This window comes from Rissa tridactyla, chromosome 3 (genome assembly GCF_028500815.1).
Source record: "Rissa tridactyla isolate bRisTri1 chromosome 3, bRisTri1.patW.cur.20221130, whole genome shotgun sequence".
Classification (NCBI taxonomy): Eukaryota; Metazoa; Chordata; class Aves; order Charadriiformes; family Laridae; genus Rissa; species Rissa tridactyla.
Window position 1 is genome coordinate 34,382,110 of NC_071468.1, and position 22,520 is coordinate 34,404,629.

The window sequence follows — 22,520 nt, forward strand, 5'->3', positions numbered from 1 at the left end:
CCTCTGTACCTCGAGTCCATGCCCTTCTCTGAGACCAGGGGTGTCATCCAGGCCTGAAGAAATGGGGCTGCCAAATCCTCTGCTGTCTCCATAGGTAGTTAGCAGTTTTGGGAATAAGGTCTAGGGAGATGATTCTCTAGATGAGCAATCCGCTGAAGATACAGTCATGAAAAGCTATGATAGTTACTGATATGACAGATAAAACAATTTTTTTTTCATAATTAATTAATAGAGGGGGAGATGGACACAGGCACTTAATGAAATTCACGCATTGTAAATGCATACAGGCAATGGTGTGAAGGATGGAGAGGGAAGGTAGGACTTTCAAGTGGCAGAGATGGTGGCTATTTGACAGCTGGCTTTTTGGAGCTGGTCACTATTCTGAATGACTTCAGCCATTTTATCTGATGGACCGCTTGAACCTATCCTCGTTTTTCCATCCTTCACACATGATTGATTTGATCTATCTTGATTCATCTGAAGATGATGATGACAATGATTAAGAGGTAACCATCCAGAGAGTGACAGCAAAAATGCTTACAGTAAAAAATGTTCTAGCCTCTCCTTTCTCTATGCTGTACCTACTGATCCTGTGTTTTTAAATTGCATGCGTTTCATAAGTTCCTGTATGCACCACCCCCCTTGTTACATTAATTCTTTTGGGAAAAATTGCTTCGATATCTGTTGACCTCAGCTGCTTCATCTATGAGACTGAACGTTTGCCATAAATCTTTTCATTTGAGCATCCTTTCAGCCTCTTTCTGAACGGTTACGTTTTCATTGTCGTCATCTTCCTCAGATAATCAAGATCAATCAAGGGTGAAGGATGGAAAAATGGGGTAATGATGACAGTTAAGAGGAGCAGGATATTAAACGATTGGCAGTAGAACTCTGAGGCAGCAGATAGAGAAGTGATGGAGAACTGGGTGTTGGTCTATGCTGAGTTCTTCCTCCTTGGTCCAATTCCCTAGTAGGCCTGAAGGAGAGGCTGAGGAAGAGCCTGGTTTGTATAGGGAAGCTTGTCTTCTTTCCACTCTGCAGATAAATGGAGACCCACTGCATTAACTCTTCCTGGTCTAGCTTCACCCCATGCATCCTTTTTGCTTACTAATACAGACAAAGAATTCAAAGTGAACATATTAAGGGGTGCTGGTAAATATTTGATCATTTTAATTGCTTTGGATGGCCCTCCTTCCCCTACCAGGCTCTTTCTGTCTTGGATCTCTCCCCTTTCCAGCTCTGATCCTGCTACCCCATCATTAAAGCAGGTCTGATTTGTTAATCAACATTTCTGCTCTTGGCTATGCTGCCTCTTGCTTTCCCTGCCTGTTTGGAAAGCAGCTGTGGAGGGATCATCTAGTGCTCCCAATTTAGCTTTCAAACTGAAAACAGAAGGTGAGGTAATGCTGTAACCCAGCTGTAAGCAGAAGGCTCTGACCACCTGTGGCCCTGACAATCATTGCATTTCTAAAGCAAGGACTCTTCTCTGTTTTGACAGCATCACAGTTCTCGGAGGCACTTTCTCCTGCAGCCTGCCTGCTCTTAACTTTCAGTTCTTTTATTAAAAGGGTCTAAATGTATGGAGGCAATTGAATTGCTCACGCAGATGGTGATGGAACAGAAGCCTGTTATTATTGGATTGCTGCTTGGAGTCAGCGGTCACCTCTGCCTGGTATCTCCTCAGGTTGTGGGTGAGATCCTCCATAGGAGGCTAGGGGAAACTCAGTCAGTTCCTTGTAGGTGGCAGCTGCATACTCTGGACATGAGCCCTGGCAGTGTCACTAGTTGGATGCTGTCTCACTATATTTGCTGTGGGGAATGTGCAGGCTGGCGTCTTTTTTTCTTCACAGGGTAGCTCCGTTGTGGCATGCAGCAGCTTGACCACAGGAGGTGTCTTCTGTCCAAGAGCAGGACATGCTGCCCAAGTTTCAGATGCGTGTTGTGTCTCACCTTACTGGTGAACTCAATAAACAAGGCACTGAGAGTTCATGGAGAGGTCCGTGTAGAGGAGTGGCACTGGCCACTTCTGTGCAGGTGTCGCACAGACATTTACTGTGGTCTGCATTCATCCCACCTAGCAGAGATGTGAGGGCTGGGGTCACCTTAGGCTCCTTGTGCAGGCATAGGACAATGGGAGGTAATGCCAGGTAGAGACTCCTACCATCCGAATCATCCTCTGGATATGTCTCTTTCACTCAATGGCTTTGGAGGAAGGTGGCATTCCAAACTTGGGTGCCTCAATGAAGAGCCTGGAGTTAGATGGGAAAAATTTGGGCTTTAAAGTCCTGTTCCAGCTAGCTCCAGATTTGCTGTCAAACCTGGGAGGATGATCAGTCCTTTCTCAGGAATTTCTCTCATCACAGATTGGCTGTTTTCCCTCTATTTTCCCTTCTTTACACTGTGGATGGAAGCGTAGGGAATGCGTTCTGCCGTGATGGGTCAAGCAGCTCTGTTTCTGCTCTCAAGGTTGCAAATGCTGCCTGTTGATCTTTGCCCCATTATAGGTCCCCGTGCCCTGCTTTTCTCTGCCAGGCACACAAGGAGAGTCAGAGCTGTACATTCAGGTTTCTCTTTTATTTTCTCCTTTCTCAAACACTTTGCATGCAATTCCTCTGGTGTTTTAACCTCTGGTTAAAAGTCTAGGACTGTTTCTTCCCAGAGAAAGCAAAATCTAAATAGGACCTAAAGCTGTGCTTCTGCCACTTGAAAAACAGAGGAAGAAGAGAAAGGGGAATTGTAAAGATATATATACATACACAAACACACATATAGAACATCAACATCGTCTTGTCAAGGACTTTGGGCGAGCAGAAGAGGACTAGGAATTCTCTCCTAATGTTTGCTGAGATTGAGGACTACTGGGGTTAGGACAGAGTTGATTATGAGGACATAAAAACATCTGTGGGGAGTAGTTGCAGTACGCTCAAACTGCAGCAAGGGAACTGGATTAGAAAAACTAGTGATAAACTCTAAAGTAAGAGGAAAGATGTGGATTCTCCGGTTTAGAAAAAGAATCTCATTTGTTTCTTTTCGCGGGTTGATCATTTTTTTCTTTTCCTTAGTTTGCACTGGCAATGAGTTGCTTTATTCCCAGAACTACCCAGCTGAGTAGCTCACCTATGAATTATTGAGTAGTAAGATAACTGGTTCTCTGCCAAAAGTTAATGCATAAGGGATGCTTTTGGGGAAAGAATATCATTGGCTGACTGTTAGTGAATGTTTAGATCTAAACTATTTATATGCAATTGGGAGCGGCATGTCACTGCCAGCCCAATTTGTTAAACAGAAACATGTAATAACAGCTGCATGGGTATGAGCTGACATCTTCTTATCTTCTAGAAGACAGAGGCAGAACCTGAGGGGAGAGTTGTTGGTCTGACAATGCTCCCCTCTTGCGGGTATGTGGGTGGGCAGGAGAATCCCAGATCCACCCTAGCCGCCATCCTGCTTCACCATGCTATAACTAGCAAAATTGGCTGTGAATTAGAGACAATATTTTCATGTTAGTCTGTGGCAAAAATAAATGAATAAATAAATAAATAAATAAATAACCCAAATCCAGATTGATTTATTTATGCCATTGGTCTGGCAGTAATTGAAGGTATTAGGTCTGCAATGCCCACTTTCTCACCCTCTTCATTTCTCTTGTGCTTTACTTTGCTAATTGGGTGGTATGTGGGTGGCGGGAGGATTATCAGCACGCATTTCACATACAAATGTGTATGTGTCTTCTGTACGTACACCATCTTTCCCCACTTATCTTTTTCAATTAGGGGAGCGTACTGTTTTGAAACCAGGCACTTGAAGGTAAGTGAGGCATGGGAATGAGGTGGCTTTACACTGCTGGAAAATACTTGTCTTTGTAGTGTCTTGTTAGCATTAATTAATTGGGCAGTGAGTCTGCGTGGAGTTCCAGCATGTCTGGGACAGATCTCTTTTGAGGAGGCATGTCTGTGAGGCAGAAGGTCTGGAAATTCCCACCCAGGATGGACTTTCTTCAAAGCCCTCTGTAAAGTGAGCTAGGGGTCTCATATATTAATCAGCACAGCTTGTCATGCAGAAGAGGAAATCCTTTAGTAACCCCCTCTTTATTAAAACAAGGGGAAGACTGGTTGAGCTAATTGGCTTGGGAAGTTCAGAGAAGAGGAAAGCAGAAAAGCTGGTAGTGAATACATTTCATTTGCTCTTCTTTTAAAAGCAGTCAACTAGCACAGAACTAAGCCTTCTCTGCTCTGAGCCCTGCTTCTGCGGTCCCTCCACCCACTTGCCTCGCAGAAAATGTACTCAAACAAATTTGTTTTGTTCGAAATAACAATACTTGCAACTTGGCTTTCAATCAGTTTGGAAAAAAACCTGCATTTTATCTCCTTATACATGGGGAGACTGAAGTGCCAAGGCAAAAGGCATAGAAGATGAAAGAAAGAGATTCTGGCTTTTAACTGAAATAGGTTGAGCAACCCTTCCTCCATCTCCCCTCTTCTAACTACTTAATTATGTCATCTCTCAGAAACAAGCAGATGAGGCCGGGCCTGTAAATATTAGTTGTATATTTTTCTCCACATGGAAAACTGCTGGTACCTACTGTGCGTTCTTGGTGTGGGGTGCGTGTACTGTAGCAGGGAACAGAATTGCTCAGCTGTGATTTCCCAGCCTTGTGACAATAAAAAAGCTTCCCACTTGCTGGGGTAGAGAGCTCTGGTCTTTTCTGGCGCTGAAACCATGGAGTTTTCTACCTGCTGTGAAAGCAGGGGTGCAGTATCTTTGATGCCTCTGACGTCTTTATTACCCTGGATTATGGGACCGGGGACTGGATAAGGAAAACACGCTTTGCTGGGATCTCTTTGGTTGTCTAGAGAAGATGAGGGAAGACTGCATCCAGTATGACTGCAGAAGGGTACCTGTCAGAATTTAAATGGATGCTGGATGAGGTCAAACAGGTCTCATAAGGCCTTAGCAGCAGTCTGTCCTGATTTGCTTTCCAGAGGGAGAAATTACTGCCTAGTGTCGTTAGCCACTATGGATAACAAATCACAGCTAATAGTTGTAACTAACCACAAAGTGCAGTCTTTCATACCAGTTTATCTGTGTGTCCTTTGCAATGTTAATCCAGCAAGTGAGGCATCAGTTACCTCTTACTCGTGGGCTAAGGTGAAGACTATAAGCAGGAGTCCCACCGGCGCTGTGATTGCATGGCTGAGCTTGGAGGGAGTCGTTCAGCAGAGTGGGTTGAGAGCTGCTGAAAATAAAGCTGCTTTCTAATCTAGCAAGGCTTGCTATTTTCAGCACTTGAGTTACGTGTTGCACTTCCTAGATTTAAATAAAAATGTATGCGATGACTGAATCTGGAGGGTAGAGCTGGAGGGTGTTTTTACATGGAAGGAAGCCCGGGCTAAGGACTGGGTCAGGATATGGGACTCCCACTCCGCTTCTGTCTGATGCTGCTGGTTCGTGTGACCTTGGGCAGGCCGTCTTTCTGCTTGTGCCTCTCTTTCTGCCTGGACACTGCTGCTCCGCGGTGCTCTTTGCAGCAGAGGAAGCGTTGCGGGAAGTAAATCCATGTAGAAAAATGAGAGTGCAGCAGCCCATGGCAGCTGCATGGACCAGCGGTACAATGCGGGCAGCTGACCACCTACAGAGATGGCTGTTGTCAGCTGCCGGTCAGGGTGGCTAGAAGGTGAAAAGGGCTGCCTCTGAGTCGGAAAGCAGGTTATGAGTGAGCTCCTTAGCTCCAACAGCCCTTTCAAAATGAGCCAGCATTTGGGAATTGACCGGGATATGCTCTTCACGGTACTCAAGCTGTGGGGAGGCAGACTTTGCATGCGTCTTGCATAGTAGTGTTGTACTGGGGTGTCTAGGATTTTTGACCGTCTCAATTCTTGCCTGAGCTCTTAATATGAGGTCTGTTCATTCTGCAGATGCTGGTTTGTGTTTAAGCTTGTCACTGATTCCTGTGCATCAGTCCATTCCAGTATGAGCCTTTCTTTGCCTTTCATCCATATCAGATTGAGCAGCTTCATGACAACTCCCCATTTTTTAAAATGAAAAAAAAAAAAATTGCTTGTGTTTTTTTTTTTTTTTCTGTATTTGTCTTACAAGTGAAAAACTTTCCACAGTGCATCGCTGACATCCTGGGATGCTCTGACTTCATCGTTGGTGAAAGAAAGCATCTCTGCCTCCTGGAGGCATCTGAATTTGATGGCAACCTGCATCAATTGGACAACATTGCAGGGATCGCTGAGTGCCCCTTCTTGAGCTGTGTCCAAGCAGGACAGCACAGTAACAGTGCAAGGAGACCGTGGTCTCTCCGTCAAGCACTTTGGCTCTTGTAAGGAAGAACACTCCTCCCTTCCTCAAGGCTAAAATAAATACAGACTTAAAAAAAATACTTAGAGACTTGACCACAGCTCAACAGCCAGTGCCCTTCTCACGCATCTAGTAGGATGAGCATTTCAGCCCTGGTTACTTCCAGTGAAACTAAAATAAGAGTTTATTGGGGCACAAAGCAACACCCCTTGACATTTCTCTCTTGTGCTTCCCTTGCTCTTGCCCTTCATCATCGTGAACACCGTGCTAGCTTAGCAACCCTTCAGTGCAGAGCATCTGCTCTGGCTCACAGCAGGGGAGCTGCCTACAGCTCGGCTTTGCTTTAGGGCGCCTGGCACGCCGGAGTAGGTTGCCTGCGTTCGGCTGATTTGATTTGCTCCTAACGAGCAGGTGAGTGATTATGTTTTCTCCTGTCGCGCAATAATTCTGCTGCAAAGGCAGGCTGCCCTGCCTTGTATTTCACAGCAGCCGCATCTTAACAAGGTTGCTGGAGGAGCCTCGCTCCTCCAGCATTGCCTAGAACGGTAATGCGCTGCCCTCTTCACCCCTTTCGTCACTCCTCCTGCCAGCGAGCTCTTCTAGAGTTCAGCAGTGTGCTGAGAGAAAACAGTAATCGTCTATATTTGTTTGCTGTGTTTCTTACCAGGGGATCCCGAAGCCCTGTGTACGCAGAGAGGCTTTTCGCCTCCTCCTTGAAGCGTAGCAACCTGCCGCCTACAACGTGGCTGCTGCTTCAAAGAGCACTTCAGCTGCGTGAACTGGAGTTCGGGGGTGATATAAGAAGGTATTTGAGGAGCCTCTGGACAAGGACCTGCCTTTGGAACTGGGCTAAAAACTGGGGCTGATACCCAAGCTCCCCAAAGAGCACCGTGGCAGCCTAGTGATCCAGAATAGCCAGATACTGCTCCCTTATAGCCAGCAGGGATGCTGCTTCCCTGTGGGTATCAGAGACACCTGGAAAATCATTATCATTTCCTGCAGCTCCCTAAAGGTGTCTGTGCAGGAGTCATGTTGGAGGTTTCTGCTCCAAGACAGTCACCATCTCCGGTGTGCTGGAGCTGTTCAGTTCCCAGTTCTAGGGAGTCGGAGCACCAGCTCATTTAAGCAAGCTTTCTTTTGCATTTAAGCCAAGGATGAGAAAAGGCCGTGTTGTTATCTGCTAGGATTTGCAGACTGATTCCCTGCTTTGGTGGCGTGTCTCCCTTTTGTGTATAACCTACCTGAAGAAGTGTGGGCTCCCCAGTAGGCATTGGAGGCCGGAGCCGATGTCTGGCTCTGTAATTGCTGTTGACCTTTCTTTGCTTTCTTATCCATTGGCAGCCTTCAGGAACAGCTGCCCCTTGCTGTAGCGCTGCGTGCATCCTTTGCAGTGGTGGGATGACCTGCTTCAGCTATCTCTCCAGAAAACCCAGGGCTCCAGGACTACCTGCAGAGTTAATGCTTGTTGGGTGTTTCCTGGTGCCGGAGACAAAATGAGAAAATGTAGTGAATTTTTACTGTATAGGCGCTTTCAGACATTCCCTTCACAAAGTGATAACATAGGCCCAGAGCCTCTCCCAGTGCAATCAAGTAAATTCCATGTTCCAGCTGAATATCTTCTGCATCCTTGGCTGTCCTGCTGTTCCTGTGACCTAAGGAAGCATCTGGAGTGTCCCAGCCCCAGACACTCTCTCAGTGAGGTCCAGGGGGGGCACCTTCCTTGCAGCACGTGTCCTTGCAGGGGGCACTTTGTCCTTTTTCAGTCATTTTCTCTTCCTCTGTCCCAGCTCCGTACACAGCTGCTGCTCAGTGTGGTGAGGGAAGAAGCTGCTCTCCCACCCGTCTCTCTCCTCCTCGTGAGACAGATTGCTTTGAGTGCATCTGGAGCTGCTGTGCCTTTTTTTTTTTTTATTAAGCCTTCCTTTCTGTTTTCGCTCCCCTTTTTATCTTTTCCTTTTTTTTTTTTTTTTTATATCTCACCAGCTGGACTTGATTATAATGTGAGACCCCACCGGCTTCAATTAAGGAGCAGATGTGACCCAAGAAATGGGATAGCAGCTAGGGATGGAGATGACACATTCATGGCACTCTAGGTCTAATCAAACAACTTCTCACATTATTCTCACCGTGAGGTGGGAGACGTGTGAGCCAAAGGCAAGTCAGCGCTTGGAGCACCCGCGGAGACACATCGCTAGCAAAGCCATCTGTAATGAGCTGACCATGCCACTCAGCACGGCAGTGTGAGCTCAGTCAAGGGCTGCTTTTAATCTACGTAAGTGCAGCAAAGGGCCGCGAGGCTGAGAGCGGGTGCCTAGAAAACAATCAGCCCCTGTCAAACACGGGCCACCAGGTGGAGGGGACACTTGTACGCTGCGTACCCACGGATGCATCTGTGGCCGTGGGAGAGGGGACACTGCATGCAGACCTATGGGGCGGTGCGTGCACTCTGTCTGTGGTGAAGAGGGAGATGTCGCTAGTGGGCCTGGCTGTGCTTGGCAGCTCTGCAGACCTTTAGAAGAGATAGGTGCTTTGTAGATCTGTAGTGCATACGAGTTGTTTGTGGACAGGAAGAGCAGGTGCTTTGAACCTGGAGACGGTGAGTTGTGATTGTGCTGGAGCTGCTATAAATCTGTCCTCCCTCTTTTAAATTCGGGCTAACAGCTGGTTTGTGTTCAGGAAGCCTTTCTCATTTTAGAGGGAGAGCTTATGGTTATTCCCATGCTGCAGTGTTTTAATTCAGAGTTTATTGCAAGTGAAATATTTCCATCAGATGGCTGTGGATATTGAAGTCCTCTGCCATTGCATTAAATAAGAGGTAACCCAAGCAACACCAGTCCAGACTTTCTCCTTGCTCTGCCTCAACCATGCCCAAATTGCAAGGTTCCTGTAAATTTTTACAAGTGCTAAAGAACAAGACTTAGTAGCCTCCCTTTGCTAAGGAGATGGCCACACATCGCCATTCTCACACTATTGGCAGAGAAGCTGCCATGGAGAGACGTGACTCGCCTCCCAGTCAGGGAATTGTTGACAGAGATAAAAATAGGACCCAGAGTCCCTGTAGCCAGTCCCTGATGTTTTGTATTGATTTGGGAGAGGCCCTCTAACACCCCTTGAGGTCTGTGCTCAGTTGGGAACGGCCAGTGCGTATCGCTCCATCTGAACATGGTGTCCCTGAATACCCTGTCGGACTGAAGGGAACTCTGACCAGAAGATGACGAATGTAGCTGCTTGGGAGCGTACCTGCCTGCTCAGGGAGTGCAGTCTATGCTGGGTACGGGGACTATGGTTATTCTGATTAGCATCTGAGGATTGAATCCAAGCTGTGGCACTCAGCTGCTGGAGTTGCTCTTCTCACATGCAAGAACAAGGCTTGGTAGCTCCTCCAGGCAGTGTCTCACTGTGGGATGAGTACTTGCTAAAGGCCACCCCTACCTAATAAATGGAAGGGGGGTGGGAGGTCGCCCCAGCCCAGTCAGAAGGGGATGTCAGATGAGTATTGCTGCTTTTGGTTTGATGAAACCTGGCTCCTGCTGGAAAATAAATATCCTCATGGAAGTCACAAGTGCCTGTCTCCTCAGAGGAACCGCTGGGGTGACCATGCTGAGCCAGATGGCTGTTCCCTGACGTTGTCCCCATCTGTTGCTCTGTTCGGTCTCCAGTCCCCCCCGTGGTGGAGCCGGCCTTCCAGGACGTGCGCCAGGGCATGGGGCGCAGCGTCACCCTGCGTTGCACCATGCTGAAGGGCAGCCCCATGAAGGTGGCCACCTCCGTCTGGCGCTTCAACGGGACCCTCCTGGCACAGCCGCTGGCAGAGCAGCAGGACCACTCGGAGCTGAAGGTGGACAGTGTCAGCCGGGAGACCAGCGGTAGCTACGAGTGCAGCATTTCCAACGACGTGGGGGTCTCCGCCTGTCTCTTCCAGGTGTCTGGTAAGTCCCAGAGGGGCCATCGGAGCGAGCTGTTGGATGGGGGAGATGGAGGTGGGAAGCTTGCTCCCCATAAACTGGTGCCAGTACAGGCAACCTCTGCTGCCTTCTCTGTGCCTGGTGCTGTATTCAGAAGGGATGACTTTCCGTAAGCCAACAAGGAGATCTGCCTCCATCATTCAGGCAGTCCTTTAAGTCAGGGGTGGGCCTGAGGCAGTTAGTGCCAGCCAGTGGTACATTTTAGCAATGTTTGACCACCTGCCTGAAAGATACAGGACTTAAACTCAAGGCTGCCATCAACTTTCAAGCCTGGACAACCTGTACCTTAGATAAGTATTGACCAAGGGGGAGTGAAAGGCTCTCTACATCCACCCAACAGGCTCCAACCCATCTAATTTCCCCTTTTAAAACAAACAAACAAAGAAAAACTGTATTATGTGTTCCTGTACCTTCCTTATGTCTCCTGTCTGTCTGTGTCTCATGATGCCTGCTAGGACAAACATGAGCTGGGAATGGGCACAGGTACCCAGTGCGTGTTCTGCTCACAGTTTTCTGTGAATCCAGCAGGCTGTGTAACGGGACTCCTTTCCAGCACCTGCATCCGCAAAGAAGGACAGCAGAGTTATAGCATCTAAAACCACACATCTGACCTGGCCTCTCCAGCTGATCATTAAATCTGCTTTTCCCATGACCCCAGAATTGACTTGGGCACCAGTTTCTAGAAAAGCTATCAGATGCAGTTGCCTTAAGAAGCAGTAAATTCAGCCAAAATATAGGCTTTTCTGTCCGGGGCCAATTTATAATACTTTTCAAGCCAGAGCTGAACAAATGAGAATAAATAACACCCAGAGAGGCCTGATTTTGAAGCAGATCTTTCCCAGGATTTGGAAAAGCTCATGTATGCTGTAACTCTGAGATGCTCTCAGAAATGGGGAAGTCCAAACCACTTCTACTATTCGGGCCCCTTTTCAGGACCTTGCTCTCACCCCTTGAGATTTTCTGGAATTTGTCTGACAGTGGATATTGCTTGAGAGCTTTGGCCCTCTCTACCCTTTCTTCATACGCTTGCAACTCTCATGGCACTAAGTGAAGGCAAACCATATCCCGCTGTGAGCCACCGCGGCAAACTGTGTCCCTAGCAAGCTTGGGAATGCTCCCGGGCTATGAATTTCTTGCTAGAGGTAGTAACAAGGACATATTTTCACCAGCACCATGCCGTGCCCCATGAGATAAGATCCCCCTCAGCAGAAAGCAGCATTCATCCTTAGAGAGCACTCATCAGGAAAGTAGCAAGCATTTATTTTCCTGCATCCCTTCTCCGTTTCCAAGGCGTTGATATCTGATGGTGGCTTTTCAGCTCCAGACGTCTCTGCCTGTGTCCTGGACAGTTACAAATCAATTAGACCTTCTGAGCCTGTAGAGCAACCTGAAAAATAACCCAGTGACTAGACTGCCGCGCTTGTGCTCGGGGCCGCTCGAGTTTTAATTCCCATCAGCCACAGCCTTCCTGTGTGAACAGGGAGAATAGCATAGTCTCTTTTTGTTTCTCATTCTTCTCTGTGAAAGAAGGACCATAAACCTTCCTATCTGACAGGGAGGCAGTGCCTCATTTGTAGCTGTGAGGTGTTCAGATGTATTGGAAGCAGAGCACATAAACCTGCCCAGGATGGGATTAGTTTCTTCTACAGATGGGAGATTAGCTTTCCGGGATGTTTTGGAAGGACAGTGAGACATCCAACCCACTCCCCGTGAGCAAGTTATCAGGGCAGCCCATACTGGTCACCACCTGCACTCCTAGCAGCCACAAGCGCAGAAAAGCCCTGAAAGATGGAGTGAATAACCTTCAGCCCGTCTCTTCAGCTGTAAGGAAAAGGCAAAACTTTCCAGCAATGGTAAAATTTTCCAGAAAGGAAGTTCCAAAAGTATCTTGATGTGCTGCATTTCTATTAGAAGCCTTTTTTTTTTTAGCTTCTGTTTCCATCTTGGAGTCAATTAATAAGGAATTAATATCATGAGAGATGATGATTATCATCAGTTCTTATTTTATTTTGGGATCCATTATGAAGCTTGACTTCCACAGTCAATACAAGTTGAATAAGCAGCAATTAGTCTCTGAGGTGGTTCTGAACTTCTTGCTTGTGCAAAAATTCAAGTCAATAAAAATAATAAGAAAAAAAGGACTTGGAAATAAACATCAATATTATCCATCTGAGTTCATAAAAAATAAACATTGAATCCTTTCAAGCCTAATTATAACCACACAGAATGGCAAGGCCTGTGATTCAAGTGGAAAGGCGCAGCAGACTGCCGGGGGAGATGGTGTTTGCACCTGTTCTGCCCTCCATCATCCCTTGCTGCCCAGGCATCTTTCTGGTCTGTGCAGGTCAGGATTGGACTTGAACCCAGAAAAGAGAGTTTTGTTTCAGGTCCAGCTCCAGATCCAGCCTGGCCCAGGACAGGACCTGCCAAAAATGGAAGTGCACAGGGTGAAATGAAGGTAATTTCAAATACAACAAAACCAGTTGTGGGTAAGACCTCAAGTTGCTTCTGGGTCCTGTGCCACCATCCCCGGGCTGCATGGCAGTAGCCGTCGAGCCCTGTTTGTTAATGGTTCAGGACAGCAGCGGCCGGGAAAATGATGGAAAACCCCTTGTTCTCTGAACCGTCCAGTTTCTCTATGGTACGTCATTTCTCCTGTGTTTCCCTTCCTCCCGCAGCCCTCTCTTTTTTAAGGGGAGACGTGGGTTAAGAAAAGACATCTCTGCCCCTGGAAAAGCTCCCGCTGTTTTTACCCGGGCTGAGGTCAGCATCCCCTTTGCTGCCGAGTTGACTGTCGTGTTACAAAGAGGCTGGAGCACTGTGTTGCCCAGGCAGGAGAGATGCAGAAGGAGCAAGGTCTGCTTTTTAATGCCGTGGTCCCTGTGTGATAAATAACACTTTTCCTATGACCTACTGGCCAAACGATCTTTCCTCAGGGTTTGTTAGCAGGAGACTCTGTAAAGCAGCAGATGAAACGAGAGGAACGCCAGTTTAAAGCTGTTACCTCAATCTAAACTACAAAGCAAGAGAGAAAAGATTAGCGCTGGTTCCAGCTGGAGAACTGAAGCTGTTCCCACCTTCTCTGGTGTTGGTCGTGCCCCACTGGTGTTGCAGGGCAGCTAGCCCTCCCAGTAGTTTAGGCTGTGAAAGCAGTAGTGATTCACAGGCAGTGATGGCACGTCAGTGCAACACCAGCTACAATAGTAAAGGTGTCCGTCACGTCAAAGGCGAGCGGATGAGCTGGGCGAGTGGAGCTGTTCCACTCTCACATCTCTTTGTAATTTATGTTCCCCTTGATCCCACTCTTTTACTTTCCTCCCTTTATCTTTTTTTCCCCCTCCAGCAAAAGCTTACAGCCCAGAGTTTTACTATGACACTCCCAACCCCACCTTGAGCCAGAAGCAATCCAAGAATTACTCTTACGTCTTGCAGTGGACACAGAAGGAGCCCGATGCTGTAGATCCTATCCTCAAGTACCGCCTGGAAGTCCGGCAGGTAAGGTCTGCTCTTCTGGAGCCTCAGTGCTTGCCCTCGGGAAGAGGACCTCTCAGGGGGCGGTTACATCAATGTCTCCTTGCTGATTAAGAGCTGAAGGTGATGAAATTGCCAGACCCTGGTGGTCTTGCACCTTCCCCACCAAATGGAAGAGACAGGCCAAGTGCACGGCATTCATTTTTAGGTCTGGTGTTGGGTGTGATCAAGGGCTTTCGAAGCCCTGCTGCCTCCCATCAGACTGATCATGCTCAGTGTTCTGAATGGGGTTTTAATGTGAGCAAAACCCCACAGTCTTTACTGGGTATGGTAGATTTTATAGGCCAAAGACTCAAGCGAGTGGAATTCCACCCTCCTCACTTGTATGAAATAAAGGGAATAAGCTGAAGAGCTCTCCAGGCAGGAGCTGCAGGAAAAAGTCATTGGCGGTTGTGTTGCAAAAGGGCTTTCATATTGTCACAGTAATGAAGCTATTTGGACTATATAAACTCTGCAGGAGAAGAGAAGTGGGTTTGAAGGTTTCTGAGGCTAAAGAGAAATCATACCAGAGGGGAGGGAGGAAGAACTGGGGGGAATCTGAAGGGATCTCTGGTTGAAGAAGGTTAGGGAAAAGAGTCTGATGTTTTTAAAGAGCACATTAACCTAGCAGGATTGCTAGGTACTTTCATCCACGCTCAGCAAAGTGCCTACGTTCAACATTTTTTAAAAATGGAGCACTTAAAATTGGTGTTTCTTGCCATTCAGTGGTAGCTTGGAAGCAAACGTGTTTTGCAAGGAAAAGTTTGTTTACTGTAGAATGAAAACAAAATAATTAAAAAGATCCAAGTGTGTCTTTCCTCTAGTTCTGCACAGTAGGCTCCAGTTTTATGTCTCCGTTTGATTGTGAGCTCTCTGGGGTGGGACAGCCTTTGTTTTGTTACTCAAACTGTGTGAAGCACATTGTCAGTGCTTAATAATAATACAGGACACAGGGGAGCCTCTAATAATGAAGGCAGTTTGTCATAGTACCCCTTCCCTCTTAGCCGAGCTTCGCTATTATCAGCACTGCAACTCAAGGAACTAATTTGTGATTTTTATCCTTCTCCAGTGATGTCGAGGGTTTTTCCCTTTTGCACAGTGCCTAAAAGTAATCTTGGATCTGTTCCTCATTGAGCTCCTACTGAAAGGGAAGATCACATTTCTGCTTTAAGTTATGACATGAAGGAAGCTGAGTGCCCGTGCAAATTTAACCCTCCCTGGTTTTGTTCATACCCCATCGGTTACTGCTGTTAACGTTTCTTTTGGAGCATCTCTACATAGTTGTGAGTATTGAGTGGTGTGTTTTAGAGGCGTGTTATACCGTGGCCCCTCTGTAGCCTAGTCTCATGTATGGGCAGGGTCTTAGACCTGGCTACAGGTGGCCTGGGTCTGAATAAGGGAGGGCAGAGCGAGGAGGAAGCAGAGGAGATCTGTTCCCACTTCTGTCAAGCACAAGCAGGAAACACTCTGGAAAAGGTTTTCTTGGTATTGCCTCCTCCTACAAAGATGCTTGCGTTTCGGGATGAGGTCTCTGCCTCCATGTGCCATACTGAGGTTTCACTGAGAACTTTTAATTTCCTTGTTCCAGAGGATCACATCCCCTCTTGTCTCCAATTTGCCGCTTCCCAGAGCTGCCTCTGTCCTCCTCTCCTGCCTTCCTGGCGTTTGCCCCGCTGTATCTCACTTGGGCTCCAAGCAGCCTTGCAACTGACATCTTCCACTTGTTCCCTTGTGCCATCACCCTCTTCCACATCCCATCAGCTTTGCTGCTTTGTCACACCTTCTTCTCCATGCTGGGGCGCCTGGGCTGAGCTTTGTGTTTTGCTGTTCTGTCGTTGGACCGCAGAACATGGTGACATTACTGAATATAACTGTGAAAAGCTCAAAAGCTTAAAAGCGTTGCTGACTAGAGAGCTCTTAAGAACAGGGATTTGTCTGCCTGAGTGAGGAGCCGCCGTTTGTCTGTGTGCCCTCCTCGCTGGATACACTGGCTTCCAGTCACTGGCTGTGGTGGCAGAGAAATCCTCCTGGAGAGCTCGGGTTGAAGTGGAATATTCTCCTCAGATAAAACAAGCCTTACACGTGGCCAGACGCGACTGATTTATTGCCAGCATCAAGTTGATGAAAGCTTATCCAGCCAGCCAGCCCAGGTCACCTTCTCCTCCAGCCCTGGGAGCTCCCCAGCCTCAGGGGTCAGCAGCAGGAGCTCTTCAGCATCGTAAGCCTGAATGAATGGGGCAGCAGCAGCCTGCACTCTTGGGGGCTGCTGAATCCCCCCAGGGGCTGTCTGGGGGGATTAACTCTTGCTGAGCTGGAATCCAAAGGGCAGCCAGCTGGGGTGCCCGCTGGTTTGTAAAATGCTTTGCTGGTTTTCATTTTGCTCTCCCCAGTTTGCTTGAAGAGCTCTTGGCATATGTAATACCAAGATCCCTAAGTAGCAGGATGCTTTGCAAGGCACCTGGGAACCCTCGAATTAAATTTTCTTGCTGCAGCTGCCAAAAATGGGGCTGCGTGAGAGTCAAAGTGCTGCTTATTAATTGCCTGGTGCCGTGTCTCCCCTCACTCTTCCTGTTCCACAGCTTACAAGGGCTGGTTGGGCATTCCTGGGGGGATTGCAAGCAGTCTGGGGGAATCTGGTTTCCTAAGTGATGCATGGGGACTCCCAGCAAGACAGGCAGGTGCATTTCCACAGGAGCTGATTGTTCCCGGCGCTGGGGAGCAGGCCGAGCGGCACAGCAGACGTACCAGTTCCAGTAGAATAAGAACTAACCTTCGATTAAAACCAAGTAAACAGCCTGACAGCTTGGAGCCACTGACCCAGGCAAAGCACGTACGATAGCAATGTGGAGCAAGCTTCTTGTAAAGCCTCTGTTGTATGTCTCAGCAAATAGGCTGTTATTTTCCGGAGTGTATTGGTCAGGTGGGCTAGGCAGTGGCTTCTGGTTGAGTGGCAATTCAGAGGGGAAAACATCCCCACCAAGGAACTGCAGGGGCTCCACAGGCATCTGTCCCGACAGCTTGGGAGGTTTTTCCTTTCCTGCTCCAGGGCGACTGGTCCGGACACCAACCCACCTTACTTCACCTTAGCCAGTGAACTCAGGAGCCTTGGGTGGTTTGGTCAAGGGCAGATGCCATGAGGCTTTTGGGCTACTTGTTTGGTCAGCTTTTTTTCTTCCATGTATTCTTGTAGCATAGAAAAGCACTGAGGCACTGCACTCCAACTGAAAATGTTTTTTCATTGCTTGGGGATTCAAAGCAGCCTCCTCAAACCAGATCTTTGCTTAAAAAATAAAAAGCCTTTTAAGTTGCTTGTTTCTCTCTGTGTATTTTATCCCCTCCCAGAGCTCTGCTTTAACATTAAAGAGAAATGAAAAGCCATCTAATATTGCAAGCAGGTTGCATCCTGGAGGAAAGATCTGAGCTGGGCTGGTGGTTACGGTTACAGGGGATCGTGGCAGAATTACTGTGCACTTAATGAGCTGGAACCCATCCGTGACCTGAGGCTGCAGGAGAAAGAGGAAGGAGAAGGTATTGGTGCAGTAGGGAAGCTTAATCTTCATTGTGCCCCTCAAGGAGACCTGAGGCTGCCGTCTCCTCCTCCGTACCTTCTCATACGCAGGCTCGGGCCAGAACGGAGCCAGCTTAACACATTCCTGCCTTTCCCCTCCTCCGAGCAGGCTCAGCTCTACCTGCCAGACAGACCCCTGTAATTTGCACCGGGCCAAGCCCTGGACCCATTTGCTAAATTAGCTCACTGGGTTGTCACTTCAGATTAATTCCTGTCAGGGAGACTGTCTTTAATGAGACTGGCCCTGTGCAATGCCTGAGTAATTGTATGGTCTCTCTTTGTTTGTACTTTCATCCCCTCCATGTTGGATAAACATCCCCTGCTGTCTACAAAACTCATCTGGGCTCTGGAGCCGGCTGCCACTTGCCTCATCAGCCAGCCCGAGTGGCATTAATGAGAGCTGCGGCAGTGGGGAGCCGGGCTCACCGTGTGGGGAGGTGACAGATAACAGAGCTGTTTGGACAGACATAGGACAGGGGCGTTAGCAGGAATTTAATGATTGTGATTAGAGCGGAAGGTTAACTCTGCTGATGGCCATCGCAACGCAGCGGGAGAGGTTTTGTGCCGAGGCCCACGGGCTGTGGATCTGTATCGCTTCATTTCTGCCTCTGAGAGTTGTTCTTTTGCTCTCCTTGGAGCCCACTTTAGCAGCATCTGTTAACTGCTGTCTGTCTGGGCTTCATTACCACACGGAGCCGGACACCCTGCCAAGGGCGCGCAGACCAGGACGGGGACATCTCTCACTCGCTCCCTTCCCACCAAGCAGGGATGGCGCTGCGCGAAAGGGAGGATGAGCCAGCGGTGCACTGGCCCATGGTCTTTTACATAAATGTTTAGTTGAGGACACTGTTAACTCGCATCATTATCCTTCCCCCATTCATGCACCACCATGGTTTGATGAACCTGCATGCGTGGCCCTTGGCGCGTGAGGAACCAGCCTAGTGGAGTTGGATGCATCTTCCAATGCTTGTAGGCGGCCCTGTGAGGAAATAAACAGCTGCTTTGTGCAGCCAGGGCTGAGTAAACTTCCAGAGCAAGCTAATCCACCCAGCCCTGCGCTCATCAGTAGTGAGAACGTCCACGCCAAAAGGCTGTCTCCTCCCATCTCCAGCAGTAGCCAGTGCCTGGAGAAGAGTATAAAACAGACACACACGGTATTGATTTCTCTGCCTCCAGATATTATAAGCCCGCTTTTTTATTAGGTCTCAGGTTAGGGAAGGCTGTGAAGGCAGAAAGGTGATGTACTCAAGCTGCTGTGGTGGCCCTTGCAGCAGCCCAGCCCTGTGCTCTGGGAGGTGAACGTGACCCCTTTTCTTCCACAGATCGCAACCGTGGCTTCAGGCGAAGCTTCCTGGGAAGCCGAGCAGCCGGTGCCTCGGGGGGTGTCACCTGAGGGCTGCACCTCAGGGCCGGGGGGCCACCGAGGGCTAGGAAGGAAGGCAGCTCTGCGCCAGGCAGGCAAGGGTGGCCCAACTGGCTTTACGAACCAAGGGGCTAACATTTTGCTGGCTCTGGGGATTACATGCTGTCTGGGCAACGCTGCCGTCACCAAGGTAACCGCCTCATGCGGGGGCTGCCGACAGGCCTGGGTCCATAGCCCTCGCCCCGAGGCTCGATGGGGCACCGTGCCCCCGCTGTGTCGTCCCCCCCCCGACTGGTGCTGGGGGGAGGCTTTCAGCTGGGGGATGCTGCAGGAGCTGAGGAGATGATATGAGGAGATTTTAGGATAGCTTAGCTAAAAAGCAGTCAGGGCTGTCCTCCTAACTCCTTTTCATACTAGAAGATGAAAAGCTTAAGGGATGGAGTTGTGGCTTGTAAAGCGGGGAGGGACCCATCCTGCTCTGGATAAAATGTGATCTGTGGTGCACTGGCCTGGAGTTACATGGAAAAAGGGAAAGGGCTTGTGGTGCTGCGTCTACCCAGAAGTCCTCCGGCTGAGAGGATGCTTAACTGGACAGCCCAGTTTGATGTCCCAGTGTGGGGCATAGACAAGGCACGTGGAAAAAGGATGTACGAAGCCCTTTGCTCTTTGCTGGTAGAGCATTGCAGTCCCAGCCGGCTGCAGCGAGGAAGGGAGTGTGACTTCCCATGAAGCAGCAGGCGGTGGCCCTGGCTGCATGCGAGATGCTGCATGGATCGAAACACTTGTGGGGTGTGACAAATGGCGCATCCCTTTACTGTTCATCATTGCACAGAATCGTAGTATCATAGAATCGCCTAGGTTGGAAGGGACCTTTCAGATCATGGAGTCCAACCATCAACTTAACTCTGACAAAAACCATCACTAAACTATATCTCTAAGCACTATGTCTTTTAAAAACCTCCAGGGATGGTGTCTCAACCACTTCCCTGGGGAGCCTGTTCCAATGCTTAATAACCCTTTCAGTGTAAAAATTTTTCCTAATATCCAGTCTAAACCTCCCCTGGTGCAACTTGAGGCCTTTTCCTCTATTTCACTTGATAATGGGTCCTGTCTCACTGGTGTTAGGGCTGGTGATTGCAGTGACTTGGCCTCCCGATGTTTGCCCAGGACTGAAGCTCAAAGCAGACCTTCTGTTGTAGGGTGGCATATAAGTCACGTCTGCCAGAAAGCTCCTTTAGTCCTGTCTTCTTTTTTGCCTGCCTTGGCTGCCAGTTTGATGTCTGATCACAGGCTGCTGCCATACGGGACGACGTCAAATCAACGCAATTCCACCTACCTGCTGAGCCGTCCTCTGTAGCGGGAAAAGGTGTTTTTTTCAGCTCTAACCCACCTCCCCCACTGATGCTCTTTTTTTTTTTTTTTATTTCAACTTTTGTTCAGGCAGGGAGAATAGACAGGTTATTTGTGCCCTCAAGTCAATTGCCTTCGGTTGTGCTAGTGGTGTACATGATACTGTGCAGAACTCAGCTCTGAGGGAGGTGGAAAAGGATGCAGAAAGAAGCCAGCGTGTCAATGGGAGGTGTGCTTGGCGGACGGTTGGAACAGCCATCATGATGCAAAGCCAGGGAAAGTAAGAGAAGGGAGAGGTGACACTGCCTTTTTAGGCTGCAAGAGGAGGAGAGGTTTGGGACGTACGGTGGGATTGCGTGGCAGCTGCACAGTGGTGGAAGGAGACTGGCTGATCAATAGCATTTGATGGACAAGCTGTGTTTGAAGCTTAATGAGAGTGCTGTGTGGGACCTAGGGGTAAAGCAGCAACTTTGCCGCAGGCGTTTGGGAGCGGAGAGGGCAGGATCCTGCCTCAGCTGTGCTCTCTGCTGCCTGAAAATGGGACACAACGTCAGTCACTGAGGCTGACAGCATGTTGAGCCATCTCTCCTTTTGTCACCAGGAATCTGTCTTGGGGCATGATGTGTTGATGAGATCAGCTGCTAGAACAAGGTCCTCTCTACCTGTGCTGTTAGGGAAGACTTCGGGACAGCCAGATCTTTGGTGGGGGTGGGAAATCAGGAGCTTTTTCCACGTTTCATGTATTCTTTACTGGCTAAATTGGCATCAGCAGAGCTTCCACCCAGTGCAAAGGAAGCGAGTTTCCTTCTGGCTGTTGCTCACTGCAGAAACAGATATCTGCCCGACCACGGTTGTTGTTAGCCCTGTCAGCCAGAGGTTCAGAGTGATTCCTACAAGGCTGGCCAGGGAAGCCCAACACAGGCCTGACCAGCACAGATGGGTCAGGTGAGTTCAGTGGAAATGGCTGGGAGCTGTGGGATGAAGTTTCCCCCTTAGGTCTCCGCCTAACATCTTCCAGTGCCACTATTGAGACCTCCCTTTGCCCATGAGAGCTTAGCAAACGATACCTAATTAATGAATTAGTCTAGCAAATCCTGTCTTTTTGCATTCACAAATTGCTCTTCAGTATGATTCATGGTTTTCCTGAGCTGTTTATCCCTGGTCCACAGATCATTTGTAATGAGTTAGTTGGGAAAATTGATAATATGAGCGATGGCAGGTTAGTTATGCATCATGGTACCATTTCTCTTCTCTGATTATACAAAGTAAGCAAGGTAACCTGCCCAAAACAGGGTAGCTGAAAGTTTTACAACGTAGCTTGCCATTCATAAGGTGCCTTGCAGCAGAGATTTTGTCTTAATGTTCACTTTTTGTAAGCACTGCTCCTAATGCAGTTCAAGTACTTGACTGTGGAGGGAGGGAAAGCAGGATATTGTTTAGCTTGCCTAGTACAACGGAATAATTACGAACAGTTTTCCCACTCTTAGCTCTGTTTGGCGCCTGAGAAGAACCGTACAAATAATCTCGCAGGAAAGGCTCATATGATCTTAAAATACACCTAGTAGCAAAATCTCATCTTTCTCTAGCTCCTAACACCGCTGTTCAGTGCTCATTCAGGGTAAGGAGAATGTGAGAGAAGAGATAATCACATTCCCCCAACCAATATACCCCTCATATCAGCCTGGCAGGCTTGAGATGTTTATTTCACACCATTGTGCTTGTTCGTATCCAGCAGGCTATTGGCTTGTGTTTTACAAAGCGGAGCACAGGATGAAAAATGCTTGCCAGGTATCAAAGATAAAAGTGAGTCCTTTGTGTGCATCTCTTACCCACCCTCCTTCGGTGGCTTCAAGGGGTACATGCTACTTATTGAGTCTTTCTGAGAGTCCCTGTCGATAGGCTGTGATGCAGCTTCCTCCCATTTGCTCTGCTCATCTGTTGTGTTCGGTAGTCAGCCCGTGTTCCTCCTACTGCTTCAGAGTCTTTTCTTTGTGCGCCTTCTTCCCCTTTCCTGTTCCCCCTCCTATTTTCCGCCTCTTCTTTCTTTTGTTCCTGTTTCCTTTTTTGCTTTTCTTTCCTGGCTTTCACTTCCTAGAACATGTTGGAGATAAGAGGGGAGAGTGTGTGACGGGGGAAGAGAGATGTAATCTCTCCCGTAGCTGGTGACAAACAGGCAGGAGTAAGCACTAGATGGATGTTTTGACTGTGTTTTGTAAAGAGATGAAACGCACGCAGTAATGCTGCCAGTGCAGGCGGCTTGGAGCAACGTGAAGGACTTTCTGTCTCTCCTCGCATATGCTGTGCTGCCTGCCTCTTCTTTAACAGAGACGGGACTGCAAGTGCGGTCGAGTTAGAGGTAGCCATAGGCTCTGGAACGATACTTACCTGGACACCTTCATTATGTGTACCAGCCTGGCAAGTCCAGAGTCCCACACAAAAGCTGTTTCTGCTCCGATAAGCA

General features: G+C 48.5%; 1 protein-coding gene across 1 annotated transcript in view; it reads left to right on the forward strand.

Moving 5' to 3' along the window:
* MDGA1 (MAM domain containing glycosylphosphatidylinositol anchor 1) overlaps positions 1 to 22,520 on the forward strand; it is a 145,377-nt gene that overhangs the window by 84,617 nt on the left and 38,240 nt on the right. Inside the window, exons 9-10 of the mRNA XM_054195985.1 lie at positions 9,963 to 10,232; positions 13,612 to 13,763. Coding sequence (XP_054051960.1) covers positions 9,963 to 10,232; positions 13,612 to 13,763 — 422 coding nt within the window. The remainder of the gene's footprint in view (positions 1 to 9,962; positions 10,233 to 13,611; positions 13,764 to 22,520) is intronic.